This window comes from Microcaecilia unicolor, chromosome 6, assembly GCF_901765095.1.
Source record: "Microcaecilia unicolor chromosome 6, aMicUni1.1, whole genome shotgun sequence".
Classification (NCBI taxonomy): domain Eukaryota; kingdom Metazoa; phylum Chordata; class Amphibia; order Gymnophiona; family Siphonopidae; genus Microcaecilia; species Microcaecilia unicolor.
This window is the reverse complement of record NC_044036.1, coordinates 286,836,978-286,860,322: the sequence shown is the minus strand read 5'-3', so window position 1 is coordinate 286,860,322 and position 23,345 is coordinate 286,836,978. Positions and strand designations below refer to the sequence as shown.

The 23,345-nt window shown below is 45.3% G+C and overlaps 1 protein-coding gene across 1 annotated transcript in view; it reads right to left on the bottom strand.

Annotated features, from left to right (window-relative positions):
* Positions 1-23,345, bottom strand: part of LOC115473094 (histo-blood group ABO system transferase 2-like) — a 98,434-nt gene that overhangs the window by 41,585 nt on the left and 33,504 nt on the right. The window contains exons 2-4 of the mRNA XM_030207746.1: positions 11,594-11,669; positions 11,252-11,311; positions 5,134-5,193 (exon numbers count right to left, since the gene is read on the bottom strand). Coding sequence (XP_030063606.1) covers positions 5,134-5,193; positions 11,252-11,311; positions 11,594-11,669 — 196 coding nt within the window. The remainder of the gene's footprint in view (positions 1-5,133; positions 5,194-11,251; positions 11,312-11,593; positions 11,670-23,345) is intronic.

Genomic DNA, 23,345 nt, shown 5'->3' with positions numbered 1-23,345 from the left:
ATCCAGTCTGCCCAACAAGATATTATGGCCATTCCTAGTAGAGCAGCAAGCTGGTCCCAGGAGGTAGGTTAGTGGTCAATGCAGTGGACCCAGGTCCGTATCCTACTCTAACAAGTACACGTGGTGGAAATTATGAGCCTTCCAAACCCACAAAATCCAACTGTACCTATAGATAGGAAACACCTACAGACCTGAGGTCTTTTGTAGTAGTGTACAGTTAGGTACAGTAGGTTTGTAGGTGTTACTGGAGGGCTCATAATACAAAATAAAGGTCCCTTTATATGACGTCCACTGCACTGACCACTAGGCTGCCCCTCTGCTCTGCTGGGATGTCTACGTAGCTAGTTTACTAGGAATGGCACCACACAGCCATCCCTATGGCTTGTTTGTACATTTTTCTCTAGGACTTTTTTTTTTCAAAAATGGTACCTAAAGATATACATACTGAGCATAAAATGTCTGGAAAATAGTTATTTTTGAAACCAAAAAAACAGATGCGTTTCCAGTGTGAAAATTGCTATGTTCAGGATGAGATTTGTAGACGTTTTCAGCAAAACATCTATAACTGGACGGGCATCATATCAAAAATATTCCCCTATATAGCCATTAAAGAATTTGGATTTAGTGAATGGTTTATGGTTTATTAGCTTATATCTTTCTCCGTAATTCACAGCCAACAACATTCAGGTACCGTAGATGTCTGCAGAGAATGGATTAACCAACTAACGTGCTGTTAGCACAGAGACACTTAGGGGTCCTTTTACTAAGGTGCGCTGAAAAATGGCCTGCGGTAGTGTAGATGCGTGTTTTGTGTGCACGCAGAATCATTTTTTAGCGCACCTGTAAAATGGGCTTTTTAAAAAATGTTGCTGAAAATGACATGCGGCAAAATGAAAATGTGATGCGAGTCCATTTTGGGTCTGAGACCTTACCACTAGCCTTGACCTAGTGGTAAAGTCTCACATGGTAACCAGGAGGTAATGTCCTATGCGCATCAAATGCCACATGACACACGTACTGAACGTGCCAGAAAATAAAAAATATTTTTCAGACAGGCATAGCGGCGCTTGCCAAAAATGAAATTACCACAAGGGCCACACAGTAACCAGGTAGTAACTCGGAATTGGTGCATGTTGGGCGCCCTTAGGCGCTTACGTGGCTTAGTAAAAGGGCCCCTTACAGCCTCCTAAATCAGAGACACTAGCCAGCTCATTTTCGAAAGAGAAGGGCGCCCATCTTTCGACACAAATCGGGAGATGGGCATCCTTCTCTCAGGGGCGCCCAAATCGGCATAATCAAAAGTCGATTTTGGGTGTCCCCAACTGCTTTCTGTTGCCGGGACGGCCAAAGTTCCCGGGGGCGTGTCGGAAGGGTAGCGAAGACGGGACAGGGGTGTGCTTAAGAGATGGGTGCCCTCGGCCTATAATGGAAAAAAGAAGGGCGTCCCTGGCGAGAATTTGGTCCACTTTATTTGGTCCCTTTTTTTTCAGGTCCAAGTCCCAAAAAAGTGCCCGAACTGACCAGATGACCACCGGAGGGAATCGGGGATCACCACCCCTGACTCCCCCAGTCAGTGGTGTGCTGGAGCCGGCTCGCAAGAGCCGGTTGTTAAATTTTCTTCCGGCTTGAAAATAGCGAGCCGGCTCTCCTCCCTCTCCGCCCGCTTGTTTTTTGAATTCTTCGGGGCAGGCAGTCTTGCCTGCCGCTTCCAGCGTTGACTGTCCTCCCTTGCCAATTCACCCTTTAAAAATGGCCACCGAGACTTCCAGAGGCGGCCTCGCGAGACTGCGGCTGAAGTCTCGTGGCCATTTTGAAGCGCGAGTCGGCAAGGGAGGAGAGTCGGCGCTGGAAGCGGGCAGGCAAGACTGCCTGCCCTGAAGAATTCAAAAAACAAGTGGGCGGTGAGGGACCAGATCGGGAGGGAGGGTGGGAGGGAGGAGAAGAATTCACGAAACAACTCGGGAGGGGTGGCAGGGGGGAAAAGGGAGTCGCTGCTGGGCATGGGTGGATGGAGGTGGTCCCTGGGTAATGGGTGCATGCAGGGCAGGGGAGAGGAGGGTACACTGCTGGACATGGGTGCATGCAGGGGAGAGGAGGGTCACTGCTGGACATCTGAGTGCATCCAGGGCAGGGCAGGGGAGAGGAGGGTACACTGCTGGACATGGGGTGCATGCAGGGCAGGGGAAAGGAGGTCACTGCCTGGACATGGGTGCATGCAGGGGAGATAAGGGTCACTGCTGACATCTGGGTGCATGCAGAGCAGGGCAGAGGAGGATCGCTGGTATGGGTGCATGCAGGCAGGGGAGAGGAGGGGAGAGAGAAGAAATGCTGGACATGGATGGAGGGGAGAGAAGAGTGAGGAAGGAGATAAGATGAGGGAAAAGGAAGAGGAGAAAAACTGCACATGGATGAAGAAAATAGGCAGAAGCTGAGGACCAGAAATGAAGAAAGGAGGAAAGAAATAAATGGAAAGGAAGCCCTGGAAACGGAGTTAAGAGGACAGATAGCAGCAGAATCAAATACTGGGCCAGCATGATCAGAAAAACAGTCACCAGACAACAAAGGTAGAAAAAAATCATTTTATTTTCATTATAGTGTTTGGAATATGTTCACTTTGAGAATCAGGTGCTCAACATTAAAAAAGTTTATATTTACTTATTATGGCATTTATATCCACAGTAAACATGAAATTAGATTGGAACCTGGGATCATTTAATTTTTTTTCCTGGAGAAGAGTAATGCATTGCCCACCCCCCCCCCCCCCCCCCCCCGCTATAGCCAGCTCTGCAATTTTGGGGGGGCGCCGAGGTGGACTGGGGAGAGCCTGTTAAACATTTACCAGCACACCACTGCCCCCAGTGGTCACTAACCCCCTCCGACCCTCAAAAAAACAACTTTAAAAACCTTTTTTGCCAGCCTCAAATGTCATACTCAGGTCCATCGCAGCAGTATACAGGTCCCTGGAGCAGTTTTAGTGGGTGCAGTGGACTTCAGGCAGGCGGACCCACGCCCAACCCCCTCCCTACCTGTTAAACTTGTGGTGGAAAATGGGAGCCCTTCAAAACCCACCCGAAACCCACTGTACCCACATGTAGGTGCCCCCTTTCACCCCTTAGGGCTATGGTAGTGGTGTATAGTTGTGGGGAGTTGGTTTTGGATGGGGTTTGGGAGGCTCAGCACCCAAGGTAAGGGAAATATGCACCTGGGACCAATTTGCGAAGTCCACTGTAGTGCCCCTTGGGTGCCAGTTGGTGCCCTGGCATGTGAGGGGGACCAGTGCACTACGAATCCTGGCCCTCCCACGACCAAATGCCTTGGATTTGTTCTTTTTTGAGATGGGCGCCATCGGTTTCCATTGTCTGCGAAAACCGAGGGTGCCCATCTCTAATCCGGCGATCTCAGCATTTAGGTCGACCATCTTTAATGTTGACCTAAATGTTGAGATTTGGGCGCTCCCAACCATATTATCGAAACGAAAGATGGATGCCCATCTCGTTCGATAATACGGTTGACCCCACCCCTTCGCAGCGCTGTCCTCGGAGATGGGCGCCCTTAGGATGGGCGTCCCCGGTCGAAAATGCTCCTCTAAGTGCATCTGTGTTAACAGTATGTTGGTTCCACATGTTAACAGCAGCAATAGGCCAAAATATGAAAATACTGAGAGCACCTCTTTTTGATGCCATGTTAGTTTTTGGCTTGCTGCACATTAAAATCCTACATTATAATACATTAAGGGACTCATTTTTGAAACAAAAAAAAAGTCCAAAGTGTGTCACAAAGCAGCAGATGGCCTTTTTTTGTTTTGCCAAAATGTCCAAATTGCTATTTTCAAAACCCAGTTTTAAGACCTTTCCTGGCATGTTGGAGGCAGGATTTGGGCTTTGCCAAAACTTGGACATTTTTCTGCAATAATGGAACAAAGCAAAAATGTCCAGGGCTAAAAGATGTTTTGGTCTAGACTTGTTTCATTCATGATTTAGTCACAAAAAGGTGCCCTAAATGACCACTGGAGGGATTAAGGCATGACCTCCTCCCCCTTTATTCCCCAGTGGCAACTGACCCACTGCCCCCACCCCAAAGATGTGAAAGCAACAGTACTTACCAGCCTCTGACAGCTTCAGATGTTATGACCAGTCTTTTAGAGCAGCAAGCAGGGTGCTGGAGTAGCCTAGTGGTCAGTGCAGTCCACTCTAACTGTTACACTTGCAGTGAATAGTTTGAGCCCTCCAAAATCCACCAAAAACCTACTGAACCCACATATAGGTGACACCTGCAGTCATAAGGGCTATTGTAGTGGTGTATAGTTGGGTATAGTAGGCTCTTGGTGGGTTTTGGTGGGCTCTCCAATATAAGGGGATAATGGTGAGATATGTACCTGGGACCTTTTATGTGAAGTCCACTGCAGTTCCCCTTAGGTGTCCCACTGCTCTTCTAGGATGTCTGTGTGGCCAGTCAATTAGAATGCTGCCCCCACCCCCTACCCCCCACCCCGGTACTTCCCAATGGCTTGTTTTTGTGCATTTTTCCCTTGGACTTTTTTCCCCCAAAAATGGTCACTAAAGAAAAATGAACTGAGCACAAAACATCTACAAAAGTCTAGGAAATGGCCATTTTCAAAACAAAAAGCAATTTTCGAACCAGAAAAACTTCTTATGGTCCCCACTTTCTTTTTGGACGTTTTCAGCAAAACGTTCAAAATCAGATTTAGATGTCATATCAAAAATGCCCCTCATTTTGATCTTGTCAGCAAAAGCAAATGATCCAAAGTTAAAACCCATTATCTCATAACATAAGCGTTGCCATAATGGAACAGACAAAGTCCATCAAGCCAGTATCCTGTTTCCAACAGATACCTGGCAAGATCCTAGAACAGTAAAACAGATTTTATGCTGCTTATGCTAGAAATAAGCAATGGATTTTCTCAAGTCCATCTTAAAACGGCTTATGGACTTTTCTTTTAGGGGACCCACCAGACTATCTTGGAAACTTTCCTCCATGTCTAATTTGCATCTCCATTAACTTGCTTAAATATTTTTGTCTAGAGACACCAATGATGAACTATGTCAGAATCAAGAAAGTAGTAATGCACAGGCCGACTCCTGAATGTCTTGTGATTAGTTAAATATCTTCTACCTTGGGAGTCTTATCTCCAACAGGTGATCCAGGTAACTGCCATCTCTCCTAGCATGGTCGCTGTGGAAAGAAAATGCATAATGATATTCAGATTATATCAGTGCATTTTTGCTAGCAAAAAAGGTGCCGGTACTCAAATGCCAGACCACCCTTCAGAGGTGGGATAATCACTGAGTAATCCACCCCACAATAGCCAGGCCCCCTGCAACCAGTCACAGAATCTATGGCAAGGCAGAATTGTTGTGTAGAGCCTGAGCTCTTTCATTAAAACTTGTGATCCATGGGTCAATTTTAGCAGACAATGGAAAAGGTGCCGGTACTCAGTACCCCCAAGTACCCCCTCAAAAAAAGCCCTGGATTATATAGAAATGACTTCAAATTCTCCAGCAAAATCACAAGAATCAGTTCCTACCCATTATCTGTGTATCAGCAAAACTGCAACCAGTGTATTCCTGTCCAAGTCTGCTCTATTCATGAATCAAAGAAATCAATAGTTCTCAAAATTCTGTAACAGAATTAAACACTGAGGGGGTCTTTTACTAGCTTGAGTTATCTGCAGCAGATCCCATTTTATTCCTATGGGTCCTGCTGCAGATAACTCGAGCTAATCCTTAGTAAAAGACTTCCAAAAATGAAAGACTATTAAAAAGCTTGCAGTCTCACTTTTTTTTGAAGATCATTTGAATTAGGGGGGGGGGGGGGAGAGGGCAGTTTAAGTCTCCATTATGTGCCATTCGTATAGATTTCAGGATCCCAGGTCCTGCCAAGAACAATTCTGTATTCCATTCTTCTAAAGTTGCATATGCTATGATCCAGATATAATTGTGTAATAATACATAACAAAGTAGTGCATAATAAAAGGAAACAGAATATTAGAAATTATTAGGAAAGAAAAGAGAATAAAACAAAGAATATTATAATGCCACTATATCGTTATATGGTGAGACCTGCCTGCCTACTCATGTCCCCCTGGATCCTATATATGGTGCTCAAATTTGGGCACATAAATTTGGGTGTGCACCAAATTTGTGCGCATGATGTAATTAAGTAATGAGCCAATTAGCGCCAATAATTGGGTGCTATCAATTAGTGCTAACTGGCAACAATTTGGATTTACGTATGCATCTTACTAGGCACTTTTCTATAAAGATGCATATGTAAATCTTTCAGCATGCAACTGAAAAGGGACCATGACTATGGGAGGGTCATCAGCGGGTCAGGGCGTTCACTTAAGTATCACATACTATTATAGGTAATCAATAGAAATAAAACAAAATAAAAAATGGAAAAGAAAATAAGATGATACCTTTTTTATTGTACATAACTTAATACATTTCTTCTTTCGAAGGTTGCCCTTCTTCGTCAGATCGGAAATAAGCAAATGTTGGTAGATGGCAGTATATATAAGTGAGACATCAAAGCATTTCAGTGACAATCTAACAGGGTGGGGATGGAGGTGGATGGGTGAGACAGGGGGATATGCATGGGCGTAGACTGGGGGGGCAAGGGGGGGCATTGCCCCCCCAAACGACGACGACCCGCAGCGGCGAACGGGCGGCCAGCAGTAGTAAAGGCAGCAAGCAGCAGACAGGCTCGACTCCGCTTCTCTGCCCTCTCTGCATCCCGCCTTCCTCTGATGTCATTTCCTTTCGGGCGGGAAGCAGAGAGGGCAGAAAAGCGGAGTCGAGCCTGTCTGCTGCTTGCTGCCTTTACTACTGCTGGCCACCCGTTCGCCGCTTCAACTTCGGTACCAGGGGCTGTTGGTAGCGGCGCTGCAGCGATTACAACAGTCTGCCTCGGAGCCTCAGCCTTCCCTGCCACACGTCCCGCCTATGCGGAACAGGAAGTTGTACCAGAGGAGGCGGGACATGTAGCAGGGAAGTCCGAAGCAGACTGCTGTTATTGCTGGCTGGCTGCAGTGCCGCTACCGGCAGCGATCAATGCAAGTGAGTGAGGAGGAAGGAAAAGGGAGAGACGCTGGAACCGGGATTGGGGGGGGAGGTGAGAAAAGGAGAAAAATGGAGGTACTGTTCAGCTGCACCTTTGGGAGGAGCAAGGTGATGGAACCATGTGGGTAGGGGTGAATGGTGGCAGGAGGATCTACAGGATGGAGGGAGAGAGGTGCAGGTCTGCTGTGCTGGATATTTTTTTTTGGGGGGGGGGTGATGAACAGAGAGGAAGAGGTGATGGATTGGGGGGGAAGGGATTGTTAGATGTGGATTAGCTGGTAGGAGGGAAGAAGGGAGAATGGATGGTAGGAGGAAGGGAAGAGAAAAGAGTGTCACAGGGAGACAGAGAAGCGAGATTCTGGTCATTGAGGGAGCATAGAGACAGGGATACAAAGGGACAATGCTGGACAGAGAGGGGATAAGGGCATACAGGGACAATACTGGGAGGGAAAAAGGGATATTGGAAGATGCAGGACATAGGGTGGGTAAGAGGACAGGGGAGATGCTGGAATGGGGCGTAAGAAAATGATGGGGGGGTGCTAGACATTGTACGGGGATGGGGACAAAGAGGGGATATGCTGGACATAGGAGAAATAATGATATAATGGAGAAGCTGACATGGAAGGGAAGGGGACATGGAGGGATGCTGGATTGAAGTAAGGGAAGGAGGATATGCTGGACAGAAGAGGGTGAGAGAAAGAGAATATACTGGTCAGAGGAGTGAAAATAGGGAGAGAGGGTGCTGTATAGAAGGGAGGAAATAGAAAGAGAGGGTGCTGGAAGAGGGGAGAATTAGCAAAAAAAACCCAGGAATAACAGGATGAAGATTGGGGTGAGGGACACATTGAGGGCAGATACTGAAACTCCAGGAAGGGTAGGGACAGGGCTACTGCATAAAGAAGGCACTGCATAAAACAGAAGACACTTGGGACCAAAGCGAATAGAAAAACTAAATGATGAGACAATAAAGGTAGAAAAAAGTATTTTATTCAGAATTTATTAATTGGAATATGTCAGCTTTTGGAAATGTGCATCTGTGATATTTTGCATGTAAGTTTCAATTTTTCTGGTATTGCTGCATGCTGAGTCTGTCCTTGGAATTAGTGCTGTTATGGTTTAGTAAGAATATGAGTGTGTTTTTGCACAAGTTTGTGTATAGCGTTTTGCAGTGGAGAGATTGTGTGTTGGCCTTACTGAGGTGGCACCAAAACATCAGAAAGGGTGTAGAGCCTAAATCATGACACACTACCTCTTGAAGGATCTACATGTAGCCTATGCATTTCTAAGGTCAACACTGGCATGGTATGGGAAAGGGGGTGGGGAAATACTACAGGAGAGGAAGAGGAGGTGCTGGGTAAGGAGGAAAGAAGGAAGGGAGAAAGAGCCGGCTTGATATCTCATACATATTCATTATGGTTATTTCCAAAAAAAGCCAGCTCTTTTTCCCTTCCTTCCTCCCTATTAGCATATTCATTTGCATATGTATATATGCAAATGAATATGCTAATATGCTCCACCCCATCCTTTGCCCCCCCCAAATGAAACAAACTACGCCTATGGGGATATGTATGGAGACACATAAATATGGGCCCCTTTTATTAAACTGTGCTAAAAAGTACCCTTCACTATGACTAGCGCCTGGATTTCCATGCACTGAGGCTACTTTTCGCACAGCTGTAAAATGGCCACATTTTCTATTTCCCTATTAGCGCGGGAGCCCTTACCGACATCTAGATGGAAAAGGCTCCTGCGCTAAAAGTGCACAGCAGTGTAGCTGCGCTAACCGATTAGTGCTGGATTTGCCTACTTGCTGCCCACAAAGATGCCTCCAGCATTAAAAAATAAAAAAAAAAGTAATGTGGAAACAATTACGGAATACATAGATAAACATAATTTAATGGGACAGAGTCAACATGGATTCAGCCAAAGGAAGTCTTACCTCACCAATTTGCTTCATTTCTTTTGAAGACATGAACTGACATGTGGATAAAGGTGAGCCAGTCAATGCAGGGTATCTAGATTTTTAGAAAGCTTTTGACAACGTTCCTCATGAAAGACTCCTGAGAAAATTAAAGAGTCATGGGATAGGAGGCAATGTTCTGTTGTGGATTAGGAATTGGTTATTGGACAGAAAGCACAGGGAAGGGTTAAATATCCATTTCTCTCAGTGGAAGAGGGTGAATAGTGGCATGCCACAGGGATCCGTATTGGGACCAATGCTATTTAACATATTCATAAATGATCTGGAAATTGGAATGAAAAGTGAGGTGATCAAATTTGCAGATGACACAAAACTATTCAAGGTTGCTATAACACATGTGGACTGTGAAACAATGCAGAAAGACCTTGAATACTGGGCATCCAAATGGCAGATGAAATTTAATGTGGACAAATGTAAAGTGATGCACATTGGGAAGAATAACCTAAATCACAGGGTCCACCTTGGGGGTCAGTACCCAAGAAAAAGATCTAGGTGTCATTGTAGACAATACACTGAAATCTTCTGTCCAGTGTGTGGTGACAGCCAAAAAAACAAACAGGATGCTAGGAATTAAGAAAGGGATGGTAAATAAGACCAAGAATACTATACTGCCTCTGCATCGCTCCATGGTGCAACCTCACCTTGAGTACTGCATTTAGTTCTGGTCGCTGAACCACAAAAAAGATATAACGGAATTAGAAAAGGTTCAAAGAACAGAAACCAAAATGATAAAGGGGATGGAACTCCTCTCATATGAGGCAAGACTAAAGAGGTTAGGGCTCTTCAGCTTGGAAAAGAGACAGCTGAGGGGAGATATGATTGAGGTCTACTAAATTTTGAGTGGTGTAGAATGAGTAGAAGTGAATCAATTTTTCATTCTTTCAAAAAGTACAAGGACTAGGGGATACTCAATGAAGTTACAAAAAAGATATAATGGAATTAGAAAAGGTGCAGAGAAGGGCGACGAAAATGATAAAGGGGATGGGACGACTTCCCTATGAGGAAAGGCTAAAGTGGCTAGGGCTCTTCAGCTTGGAAAAAAGTCGGCTGAGGGGAGATACGATAGAGGTCTATAAAATAATGAGTGGAGTGGAACGGGTAGACGTGAAGCATCTGTTTTTGCTTTCCAAAAATGCTAGGACTAGGGGGCATGCGATGAAGCTACAAAGTTGTAAATTTAAAATGAATCGGAGAAAATTTCTTCACTCAACGTGGTAAAGGCGGTTAGCTTAGCAGAGTTTAAAAAAAGGTTTGGACGGCTTCATAAAGGAAAAGTCCATAGACCATTATTAAATTGGACTTGGGGAAAAATCCACTATTTCTGGGATAAGCAGCATAAAATGTTTTGTACTTATCTTGCCAGGTATTTGTGACCGGGATTGGCCACTGTTGGAAACAGGATGCTGGGCTTGATGGACCTTTGGTCTGCCCCAGTATGGCAATACTTATGTACTTATGAAATACTTTTTAAACAAATAGAAGGAAATATTATTTTCACTCAATGAATAGTTAAACTCTGGAACTCGTTGATTACTGCTGTTACCACTCAGAGGATTTGGTAACAGTGGTTAGCATGTCTAGGTTTAAGAAACATTTGGACAACTTCCTGGAGGAAAAGTCCATAGTCTGCTATTGAGACAGGACATGGTGAAGCCACTGCTTGCCATGGGATTGGTAGCATGCAATCTTGCTACTATTTGGGTTTCTGCCAGGTAGTTGTGACCTGGATTGGCCACTTCCTATGGGCGTCTCCAGTGTTTAGCGTGCTCTAAAAACACTACCTCAGCTTAGTAAAAGACCCACTTAGTTCTCTGAATCTCACCCCTTTAATCTTGAACAATTTATTTGTGATCCACTACCAAGGATTAGTCTGTCATGGTTAGGAGAAAGGCAAAGTTTAATTAAGAAAACCCTTGACAGCTCCAAGGAAAGGCCTGTGGCACCTTCGCTTCAAAACAGTGATGAATGGAGCAGATTCCAACTGTATTGTTAGGCACAGTTTTTAATGATGTTGAATTAATTCAGTGTATTATTCTCAAGTATGCATGTCTTTTACTTTTATGTAAACCGCATAGAACTGATATGGTTAATGTGGTATAGAACTATAATTTAGATTAGAATAGATGCAGATTTCAAGTTTGCTTCTACTTAACAATTCGCTAAGCAACACATCAGCCACCATACTTACTAGTGCAATTTGCAGGAAAATGGGAGTGATGAAGTCCAGCTGTTACCACCATTAGAATACCTAGAACAAATGTAAATATGAAACCAGTTACCTCCATGTCCTCTCCCCTAGTGGTCCATTTTTGACCATCTCATAAGACACATCAGGCCCTTTCTCAGACATCATGTACAGCATATACAAGTGAGACACTCTTCTGAAAATAAGAGACCCTGATGTGTAAAGTGATATAGAAATCTCTAAGAAAGCGCACTAGCAGTAACACTTATAAGTTCAACTATTTTTAAAATCATTTATAGATTATGGGTTTTTCTTTATTGCTTTAGAAAACAGAAATCAACTTACCAACTTAACCAAAACACAAAGGGCAGAAAAATTAGAATGAAAATCTTATGCTTTATTTTCCAAGGTGCATATATCCCTGCAATAAAAAAAACACAAAAGCAATTTCCTTATAGTCAAATTACTTTATACAATATTTAAGAGCCTATTACCATGGCAATACCTCACTATAGCATGCCAGATCCAGAACATTCAAAAGTATATAGGAAGAATATTTCAAAATCACACGGCTTTAGCACACTTTAAATATATATTTCTATATAAGCAATTTCACACAGAAAGAAATCTTAAACCCAATTATTACACTAGCCAAATATGCCACAGTTCAGAGGAAGGACTAGCCTGCATTAACAGCACACATTACATCAACTTAACTCTCAAAAGAAGACACCTATCCCCCACAGGTAAAACTAAACAGCATATATAAATCTCAAGATTTAGATTAATCAAGCAAAAAAGCCCCCAAATGACAGATCTGTATAAGAACATAAGCATTGCCATTCTGGGACAGACCGAAGGTTTATCAAGCCCAGAATCCTGTTCCAGCAGTAGCCAATCCAGGTCATAAGTACTGGGCAAGATCCCAAAACAGTAAAAGAGATATTATGCTGCATATCCCAGAAAATAGCAGATTTTCCCAAATCCATCTTGAAGATCTTGTAATCCACACAGAATTGCAGAATATAAGAGAGTATTGGTATTAGTGTAATGATTTACAGATCTTTTAGGAACTTGTCCAAACCATTTTAAAACTCGGTTAAGCTAACTGCTTTTATCATATTCTCTGGCAATAAATTCCAGAGCTTAATTACATGGGAGCCCTGTCTCTATATTGTGTCTAGAACAGTGGCTGTCACCATTCCCATCCACCTCACAGTCTGGCTGAAGGTTTCTCATCTCCAGGATGACCTACATGACCAAGAAACCAGCAGGGCAGTCTAACTGCAAACTCCAAGATAGCAACAAAAATGAAGCAGAATAGACAAAAACAGTCCAAAATAAGTTTAATTAGCGGTTAACAAACCAATAATGCCTGACATGAGCCGTGTATCTCCCACACATGGGCTGTGTCAGGGGCTACAACCAAAAATAAATACATACATATTACTAATAACATATGTTAGTAATATGTACGTATGTATTTATTTTAAATACATACATATTTATAATATGTATGTATTTCTTTTAAAATTTGCATATAAATATATGCAAATTTTAAAAGAATAAAAAACCATGACATGTAAAGCATGATGACTAAAAACACAGTAAGTAAAAAAATGTAGTCAGACTATTGGGCTCATTTTCAAAAGAGAAGGGCACCCATCTTTCGACACAAATCGGGAGATGGGCGTCCTTCTCCCAGGGTCGCCCAAATCAGCATAATCGAAAGCCGATTTTGGGTGCCCTCAACTGCTTTCCGTTGTGGGGATGACCAAAGTTCCCAGGAGCATGTTGGAAGCATAGCAAAGGCAGGACTGGGGCGTGCTTAACACATGGGCGTCCTCGGCCGATAATGGAAAAAAGAAGGGCGTCCCTGATGAACACTTGGCCGACTTTACTTGGTCCTATTTTTTTATGACCAAGTCACAAAAATGTGCCCTAAATGACCAGATGACCACTGGAGGGAATCGGGGATTACCTCCCCCTACTCCCCCAGTGGTCACTAACCCCCTCCTACCCTAAAAAATGTTAAAATATTTTTTCCAGCCTCTATGCCAGCCTCAAATATCATACCCAGCTCCATGACAGCAGTATGCAGGTCCCTGGAGCAGTTTTAGTGGGTACTGCAGTGCACTTCAGGCAGGCGGACCCAGGCCCATCCCCCCCTACCTGTTAAACTTGTGGTGGTAAATGTGAGCCCTCCAAAACCCACCAGAAATCCACTGTACCCACATCTAGGTGCCCCCTTCATCCCTAAGGGCTATGGTAGTGGTGTACAGTTGTGGGGAGTGGGTTTGGGGGGGGGGTTGGGGGCTCAGCACACAAGGTAAGGGAGCTATGTACCAGGGAGCTTTTTCTGAAGTCCACTGCAGTGCCCCCTAGGGTGCCCGGTTGGTGTCCTGGCATGTCAGGGGGACTAGTGCACTATGAATGCTGGCTCCTCCCATGACCAAAGGGCTTGGATTTGGTGGTTTCTGAGATGGGCATCCTCAGGTTCCATTATCACTGAAAATCGGGGACGATCTTCTCTAGGGACGACCATCTCTAAGGTCAACCTAAATGTTAAGATTTGGGTGTCCTCGACCGTATTATCGAAACAAAAGATGGCCGTCCATCTTGTTTCGATAATACGGGTTTCCCTGCCCCTTCACGGGGACGTCCTGTGAGGACGCCCTCAGGAAAACTTGGGCGCCCCGTTCGATTATGCCCCTCCACATATATTAAAAGTAATGCTTGATCATACCACACATATACAAAAAAGGAATTAAAAGACACCATACATACAAGAAAGTGCTGAAAACTGGACACATACTAAAATGGTATGCAGAAAGAGTATCACCACCACAGTATAACTGAAAAGGCAAAAATCCAAATAAACCATTGAGGACAAGGCTCTGGCTGAGCTGCTTCGGTCGATGGACACAAAATTCTACATCTATGCTGATGATATGTAACTACTCATGCCCATTGAAGCAGATCTACCCACAGCTCTGAGTAAACTGCTTGCCTAACCACAACTCAGAAATGAGCAAATAGTATGAACTCCTCCTAAAATCACAGGTCAGGAATCTTGGGATACTACTAGACTCATCACTCACTCTGATCCCGCAAATTCAAACAACCTTTAAAAATTGTCTGTATCACCTATGGCAGCTATGAAATCTCTCTCCATATCAGTGGAATAGCCAGAAGGCAATTTTTGGGTGGGCCAACAGGTTGGATGGATGGGCACTAGAGTTGCCAACTTTTCTGAAAGAGAAAAAAACAGCAACCTGATGCACCCATGCTCTGTCCCTACCCCACTCCCCATAACTTCAATGAGGGTTGCAGTGCAGGCTTCAGTGGCTGCAGGCCAATTGAGAGCTAAGGGAAGTACAATAGACTGAACTATTCAGCCCCATTGAGCCACACATTCTGCATCCAGAGAACCTCCTGGCCCTCCAACAACAATGGATACAGAGCACAGCAAGGACAATTCTCCATAAAACTCATCATACAAAGAAATTATGGTTGCTAGTGTAATCTCAATTACAGACATATTATAAATTAATTTTAAAAAAATCTATAAAACAAAAGTCACTCAGAACCTAGAGCAAATCTACCATGCCAACATTAACTTCCAAATACAAAGATCCTACCTTGAAAAAGAAGTGCCTTAAATATTATAGTAGGGCCCTAAAATACTAATACATTTATCAGGAAAGCTGAACAAGCCAAATTACTACAGAATGCTACATGGAAACGTCAAGCTAACAGAATACTTCGGTCACACATATAGGACACAAATGCCAAATACAGAATAAGTGACCACAAACTCTAGAAATATAAATTAAACGGAAACCCCAAGAAACTAGACCTTGCATGTAAGTACAACACCAGAGAAACAAGAAAGGCATTTGCTCCTGTGCAAAATATAAATATAGGGATGGTGTTAGGAGTTGCAACTAGGGCAATTGTGCTTGGTTCCTTGGCCAGAGAAAGCCTGCATGCTGGAAGCTGAAGGCACAGCCTGGTAATGGACTTTGGGGTCCTTTCCTAGATTTCTGTCCTGGACCCCAGCCATGTTTAACATCAACTTTGGCAAGATGTACATTCCAAATCCAACATATTATATTCACAACATTGAAAATAAAATAATTTTTTTATACCTTTTTGTTGTCTGGTCATTTTATTTCTCAAATCATATTGGTCCCAGTCTCTGGTTTCTGCTTCCCTCTGTCTTCTCTTAACTCACTTGCCAGGGTCTCCTGTCTATTTGACATTTCTTCTTTCTCCATGTCCATCATCCATCTCCCATCTCTGTTTTCCTACATTTCCTTGTCCAGTATCTCACCTGTGTTCATATCCCCTCATCCATCATCATTCCTCTGTGCACCTATGCACCCATGCCCAGCATATCCCTTCTGTGTTCCTATTCTCCCCCTTGTCTGGTATCTCCCCCCCCCCCCTGTGTCCATATACCCCCCTCTCCAGTGTCCAGCATTTTCTCTCTGTTCCATATCTCCATTCGCCCGCCCCCCCCCTGTCAGGCATTACCCCTCTGTGGCTATGTACCATCCCAATACAGCATCTCAATTTGTGTCCCTGCCCTCATGCTCCCACCTAATGCCCTTAATCTCCCTTCTGTATCTGTATACTTCCCTATGTCCCCTTTCTCCCTCCTCCACACCAATGTGTCCCTCTCCTCTCTGATCCCACCCCCCAACCAGCTTCTCTTCCTCTCTTTTCTTCCCCTTATGCATCTGGCTCTTTCTCCCAGCATCTTTCTCCCTTCCCTCTAACCCCTCCCATAGGTCTAGCACCTTTCTCCCTTTGCTCCAGCCCTCCTTGCAGGTCCACATCTGTCTCCTTTCCCTTCAGCTATCATCTGCATATCCAGCACCTCTCCTTCAACCCCCTCCCCCACATGTCCAGCACCTCTCCCCTTCGCTTCAACCCTCTGCATATCCAGCACATCTCCCCTTTCCTCCACCCCCTGTATATCCAGCACCTCTCCCCTTCACTCAAACCTCCCCCTGCAAATCCCAAACCTCTCCCCTTCCCTCCATCCATCCGTCCAACAATTCTCCATTCTCCCCTGCCCTCTCCTCCATCCACCTATATCCAGCAAATGTCCTCTATCCCTTGCCCCCTCCATTCATCCATGTTCAGCAATTCTCCTCTTTCCCCTGCCCTCCCCTCCATTCATCCATGTCCAGCAACTCTCCATTCTCCCCTGCCCTCTCCTCCATCCATCCATATCCAGCAATTTCCTCTCTCCCCTTTCCCTTCCATCCATCCCCAGCAATTCTCCTCCTTCCCCTGCCCTCCACCATGTCCAGCGATTTCTATTCTCTCCCCTGCCCTCCTCTCCATCCATCCATGTCCAGCAACTCTCCATTCTCCCCTGCCTTCTCCTCCAGCCATCTCCAGCAAATCTCCTCTCTCCCCTGTCCCCTCCATCAATCCCTGTTGTCCAGCAATTCTCCTCTCTCCCCTGCCCATCCTGTTTCTTTCCATCCCCCTTCCCCATTCTATCCAGCGTCTAGACCCCCCTCCCCCTTCACAGCATCTCTCATCTCTCTTGGCAAACGACTATGTGGATGCAGCAGCTCACAGGTTTGCTTGCTGTGTTTTGAATGAACGGCGATGACTATGCGGGGGAGTGGAAACAGAGATTTACCAAATGGCTTCTTTACAGTGGACTTGATAGGCTGGCTCACTTGCACTCCACTTCCGAGGTTGCAGCGGCAAACTGGCGGGCGGGACGCTACTCTCCAGTAGTAAAAGCAGCAAGCTGGCAGGTTCACCTCCGTCCTTCGCTTCCCTGCCCTCTCTGCGTCCCGCCTTCCTCTGGTGTCATTTCCTTTCGGGCGGGTGGAACACAGAGAGGGCAGGGAAGCGAAGGATGGACTCGAACCTGCCAGCTTGCTGATTTTACTACTGGAGAGCGGTGCACTGGTGCCCTGCCCTCCAGTTCGTCACTGCGGGCGAGGATTCGAAGATACGGACGACTCGGACTCTGCCTCTGAGTGGGCGGGCGGGCCGGAGGCTAAATTGGGTGGGCCTGGGTCCATTCAGGCCCACCCATAGCTACGCCCCTGCTCCATATATTGAAAAGACATGGCATGTTAACTTCACAGCTAGGCTATTGTAATGCCCTGTACACTGGTCAAACCAAAAACAGTTTATTTCAGCTCCAACTAATTCAGACTGCTGCAGCATGACGGATAGAAGGCTGAAAATGGTGTGACCACATGTTATGACCCGGTAGTAGTGAGCCCTTGTGCCCCGACAGAGCACAGCAGAGATGGAGTGCTACCGCACTCAGTCAGGCAGCCAGACAACCCCTAGCTTCACCTGGAAAGCGACCACCATTCACCGGGAGTTGAGCTCCCAGCTGCAGGTGGCCACCAGGACTTCTGGAACCGGCAGGGTTGCACAGCCACTGACCAGGATGGCAGGAAACAGACACAGTCCAGAACCAGTACTCCGACAGGCAAAGAATAGTCAAAATCAGTCCAGGGTCAAGGCAGGCAGCAAACAAGCGTAATCCAAGAAAACTAGTCAAGGTCCGGTGCACAGGTAAACAGGAACAGAAGACTAGTCAGTGAACAGCACTTCCACAGCAACTCCTCAGAACAATTCAGGCCGAAGCAAAGAAGGCTGGAGGCAGTGCTTTAAATAGTGAAGCAATCAGAGCAAACCAAACTCAGGTGCATCCAACATGGCAGCCCCCATAGGAGATCCTCCCACGACCAGATATGGAGTTCCTTCCTGTCCTGTTCTCGTTTAGACAAGATGGCTGCCCCCTCCTGAGCTAGCCAAGATGGCTGCTGCTCTTGCTCCAAGCCGGATGACGGCTGCCGGGTTAGGAAACAGAAACCGACCCATCCTGGAGAAGTGTAGCAGAGCGTAACACCACATCACACCCTTGCTGCAAAACCTACACTGGTTAACAGTACCTTTCAGGGATAAATTTAAAACTCTATGTTTTATTTTCAAGGCCCTCAGACAAAATGGGCCAGAGTACTTAAAGAATAAGTTACTCCTTTATACACCTTTGAGACCTCTAACTCCTCTCAAGGATCAACACTATCAGTCCCCTCGTTGAAAACAAAACAAAACTGTACAATATGATACCCACCCCATGCTCTGGAATTTACTCCCAGAGGGGCTACGTATAACTCAAGACTATCTGTACTTCAGGAAACAGGTGAAAGCCTGGCTTTTCTCCCAAGTCTTTAATACATAGGTTGACTGACTATACACTCATTCTGCACCTGGACTACCTTGCTACACGCTGTAACTTAAAACCAGTTCCTTATATCTTGATTAACTATGCAAAGAACTTGCCTTTAGTTTAGCTACCCATTTATTTATCCCAACTGACTCTGTGCCATGCATCTTTTCCCATCTATATATCTGCATTTGTTATTTGAATGTTCTAATTGTATGCTTATTAGATACTAGTAAAAAAGGCCTGTTTCGTATACAAATGAAACGGGCGCTAGCAAGGCTATAGAGAGAGTGAGAGTGTTTATATGTATGTGTGTCTGTGTGTGTGTGACACAGACAAAGTGTGTGTGTGTGTCTCTGTGTGAAAGAGAGTGTGCACAGGTAGGGTGAAAATGAAGAGACAGCAGTGAAAGTTTACATAGGATAGCTGAACCATTTGAGGCGTGTTTGTGTGTCTGTGTGAGAGAGTGTGTATATGTGTGTGGGTGCGTGTGTGTATGAGATACAGACAGTGTAAGTGTGTGTGTGTGCGCGTGTGTGTGAAAGTGAGTGTGAAAGGGTAGGGTCAAAATGAAGAGACAGCATTATAATTGTACATAGCACAGCACAAACATTTGAGGCAGTTCTTGCCTTATCTCCACTGCCGCCCCTCCATACCCACGATTCGTCCTTGTCTTCCATCCCCTCTGTGTCCTGTGTGTATGTGTGTGTGTGAGAGAGAGATAGGGCTAGCAGTCCCTGTGATAGTGGCAGGTCAGTTGCTCCTTATAGCCATTAAGAGTAAGAGTGTGTGTGTAATGTGCTGGTTTTTTCCTTCCCTCATATGCCCTCCATGATCCGTTGTTTGTGGGGAGAGCAGGAGATACTATATGGTCCTTTTAGCGTTGCTGTTGTCGTCGCGTAGCAACTGTTGCTGCTGGTTTTTATTGTTCCCCGATGTGTCTTATGTCACATTCCGTCGCTTAATAACGGGTTCGTGCTGCGATTGGTTGAGTGTCATTGGTCCGCCCTCAACGTCATGACGTTTTATGTGGGGGGCGGGGCCAACACTCATGGGCGAATTCCTGGTTTCACCACCATGCATTTAGAACGTTGGGACTTGTGGAGGCTTCAGAACGTTGGAGGTGCGTTTTATATAGAGAGATTCTTTCACTATTATGCTTAAATTGTATTATTTCTCTATTATTTGGATTTCAGTGCTGCTAAATGTGTATATTTTTGATCCTGTTTCATGGTAGTCCTATTATTAGGTTTCAATTTGCTGTTTTCAAGTTTTCCTCCTTCATCAAATTTATGTTTATACTTGTTCATTTTGCTATTGTTATGCTGTTAAGAAAATTGTAAGTTTCATGTTAATCTGTACTGTACACCACCTTGGGTGAATCTCTTCATAAAGGTGGTTAATAAATCCCAATTAAAAACAAAATGTTCAATCAAGATTTAATACAACTTATTGGCAGCAAACCAGAAGATGGCAGCAAAGTACTAAAAACAAAGTTTTAATCTTACCAGCAAAGCCATAAGTTGGCAGCACTAGTCAGACATAGAAAAGCAAAAAGCGCTCTCACTAAAGGGACAAAATATAAAGCACCAAGAGACCCTAAAATACTTGCATAGGAGCACTGCTACTTTACACAAATAAATATAATCCATATGTCTATATAGAAATACCATGATCGCACTGAAAATAAATAAAAAAGGAACAAACAAATAAAAAAAGTGACGCTGTGTGACAATCTGCAGTAAAAAAAAAAAAAGACATCAATGACTAAAAATGCAAAAAATGAACAAAAAGGGCAAACACACATGAATGAAGTGCATATAAGTCAAAGGCTTAAGTAATATTTGTAAAACACCATTTTGGTCCTGGGGAACTGAGTTCGATTCCCACTTCAGGCACAGGCAGCTCCTTGTGACTCTTGGCAAGTCACTTAACCCTCCATTGCTCCATGTAAGCCGCATTGAGCCTGCCATGAGTGGGAAAGCACGGGTACAAATGTAACAAAAAAACAAACAAAAAACAAACAAACAAAAAAACCATAAAAAATGGAAACTATGATGTCAATGTGTTCCACAAAAGGACCAATGGGTTCCAATTCTGATGTGACATTCAAAAGTATTTCCTGAAAACATGTACCCCCCAATATTCAGCCATCAGCGGTCAGCATTTTTTTCAAAACGCTGATTGTTGCCAGCTAAATTATCCCCCCATATTCAGTCGGGCCATGTCTGGGCACCGGCACTGAATATGGGGGGATAATTTGGGGTGGGCAGTCTGCCAGAGGTTATGCAAGCCTAGCCAATATTCAGCTGAGGCTGCATAATTCTTATGTGGCCCCGGCTGAATATCAGGCTGTTCCGGCTAGCGTAACCTTTTTTTGTTGTTTTATTTATTATTGATTTATTTATGCATTCTTGTATCCTACAACTATCCAAAAACAAGTTGATTGGACCAGTATTCGGAAAGATTGTCTAGGGAAATAGTCTCTGATTCTTCTCTGTTTCCATAGTGTTCTGAAGCATTTTGATGTTACCAGTGGCGTACCAAGGGGGGGGGGGGGGGGGCGGTCCGCCCTGGGTGCCAGTGGGTGGGGGGTGCTCCGCTCCCGCTGCCTCCCGTGGCCGTTCCCGCAGCGCCGCACATTAAAAAAACCGGCGAAGCAGCGTCGCAGGCAGCGCCTCGTGCCCTGCTTGTAAAAAAAAAAAATCTAATCTCCTTCCTTCTCCTCGTCTTGACGTCGACTCGGGCCTTCCAATCAATTTGATTGGAAAGCCCGAGTCGACGTCAAGACGAGGAGAAGGAAGGAGATTTGATTTTTTTTTTTTTACAAGCAGGGCACGAGGCGCTGCCTGCGACGCTGCTTCGCCGGTTTTAACGGGACTGAGGTGAGGAAGGAGAGGGGCGAAAGGGACTCGGGTGGGGGTGTTCAGAGGGGAGAAGGGGACTGGGGTGGGGGTCTCAGACAGGGGAGGGGAGAAGGGAACTGGGGTGGGGATCTCAGAGGGGAGAAGGGGAGGGGAGAAGGGGACTGGGGGGGGGGTGTTCAGAGGGGAGAAGGGGACGGGTGGGGAGAAGGGGACTGGGGTGGGAGTCTCAGACGGGGGAAGGGGAGGGGAGAAGGGGACTGGGGTGGGGGTGTTCAGAGGAGAGAAGGGGACTGGGGTGGATCTCAGAGGGGAGAAGGGAAGGGGAGGGGAGAAGGGGACTGGGGTGGGGGTGTTCAGAGGGGAGAAGGGGACTGGGGTGGGGTCTCAGATGGGGGAAGGGGAGGGGAGAAGGGGACTGGGGTGGGGGTGTTCAGAGGGGAGAAGGGGACTGGGGTGGGGATCTCAGAGGGGAGAAGGGGACTGGGGTGGGGGTGTTCAGAGGGGAAAAGGGGAGGGGAGAAGGGGACTGGGGTGGGGATCTCAGACAGGGGAAGGGAGAAGGGGACTGGGGTGGGGATCTCAGAGGGGAGAAGGGAAGGGGCGGGGAGAAGGGGACTGGGGAGGGGGTGTTCAGAGGAGAGAAGGGGACTGTGGTGTGGGTCTCAGACAGGAGAAGGGGAGGGGAGAAGGGGACTGGGGTGGGGGTGTTCAGAGGGGAGAAGGGGGCTGGAACTGGGGGCTGAAAAGGGGCAGAGAGAGAGAGGGGACAGATCCTAGATGGAAGGGGGAGCGAGAGGGAGGGCAGACCCTGGATGGATGGGAGAGGGAGGGCAAATGGTGGATTGAAGGGGCAGAGAGAAAGGGCAGGCAGTGGATGGAAGGGACGGCAGAGAGGGCAGACACTGGATGGCAGAGAGAGAGAGAGAGTGAAGACAGAAGCTGGATGGAAGGAAGACGGTGAAAAGAATATGAGGAAAGCAGAAACCAGAGACAACAAACTGTAAATAAAATATATTTTTTTATTTTTTTTGCTTTAGGATAAAGTATTGTAGATGTGTTAAATGTTTATAATAGAACATGTAAATAAGGTAATCTTTTTATTGGACTAATTTTAATACATTTTGACTAACTTTCGGAGAACAAAACCCCCTTCCTCAGGTCAGGATAGGATACTGTAACAGCACTATACTGTACTGACCCGAGGACGGAGGTTTTGGCCTCTGAAAGCTAAATGTATTAGTCCAATAAAATGGTATTATTTTACTTTCTATATTTGTTTTATTTCTATTTGTTAATTTGTAAAGTGGTGATTGGTACTTGTTAGTTTTTTTCAAATTTACATCTGCTGTCTTTATATTTTGCACAGTACTAGGGGACAGTTTCTGTTTCTGTGGTGTTGCATTGTATGCAGAGTCTGGCATTGGGGGTTCAGTTTAATTTTTGTCTAAATAGAAAGTTTATGATTACTTATTCTATAGTGGATTAGGATGTATCTGTGTTTGTGAAAAAGACATGGCTTTCAGTTGGCATTGACTGTGCAGGATCTACGATCTGTACTATTCTGTCTGGTTTCGTTTTACAATAGGTGAATTGATGTTCTAGTGCTCACTGTAGTGTTTAAGATGCTTTCCTTTTCCTTGTGTGACTCGTAGAAATGACTGCTTATGGTATGGTAGAATTGCTCTATAGGTCCTGAGTGTTTTGTATTCTCGGCATGCCTAGTACTGGATTTGGGGGGGGGGGGGGGTGTTAAAAAATGACCGGCCCCGGGTGTCAACTACCCTAGGTACGCCACTGGATGTTACTACTGATATTTGATTGTCCAGTGTTAGGTGTTTGTCGAGAATGATTACTAGTATTATAAGTTGTGTTTCAATGTGGTATGTTTGTTGGTTGATTATGAATTTTTGGTAGGATGTGGGGTTGTGTGGGCTGGATAGTACTAGGAATTTGGTTTTGTCTCTGTTCAGTTTGAGTTTGAAAGTTGTTGCCCATTCTTCCATGAGGT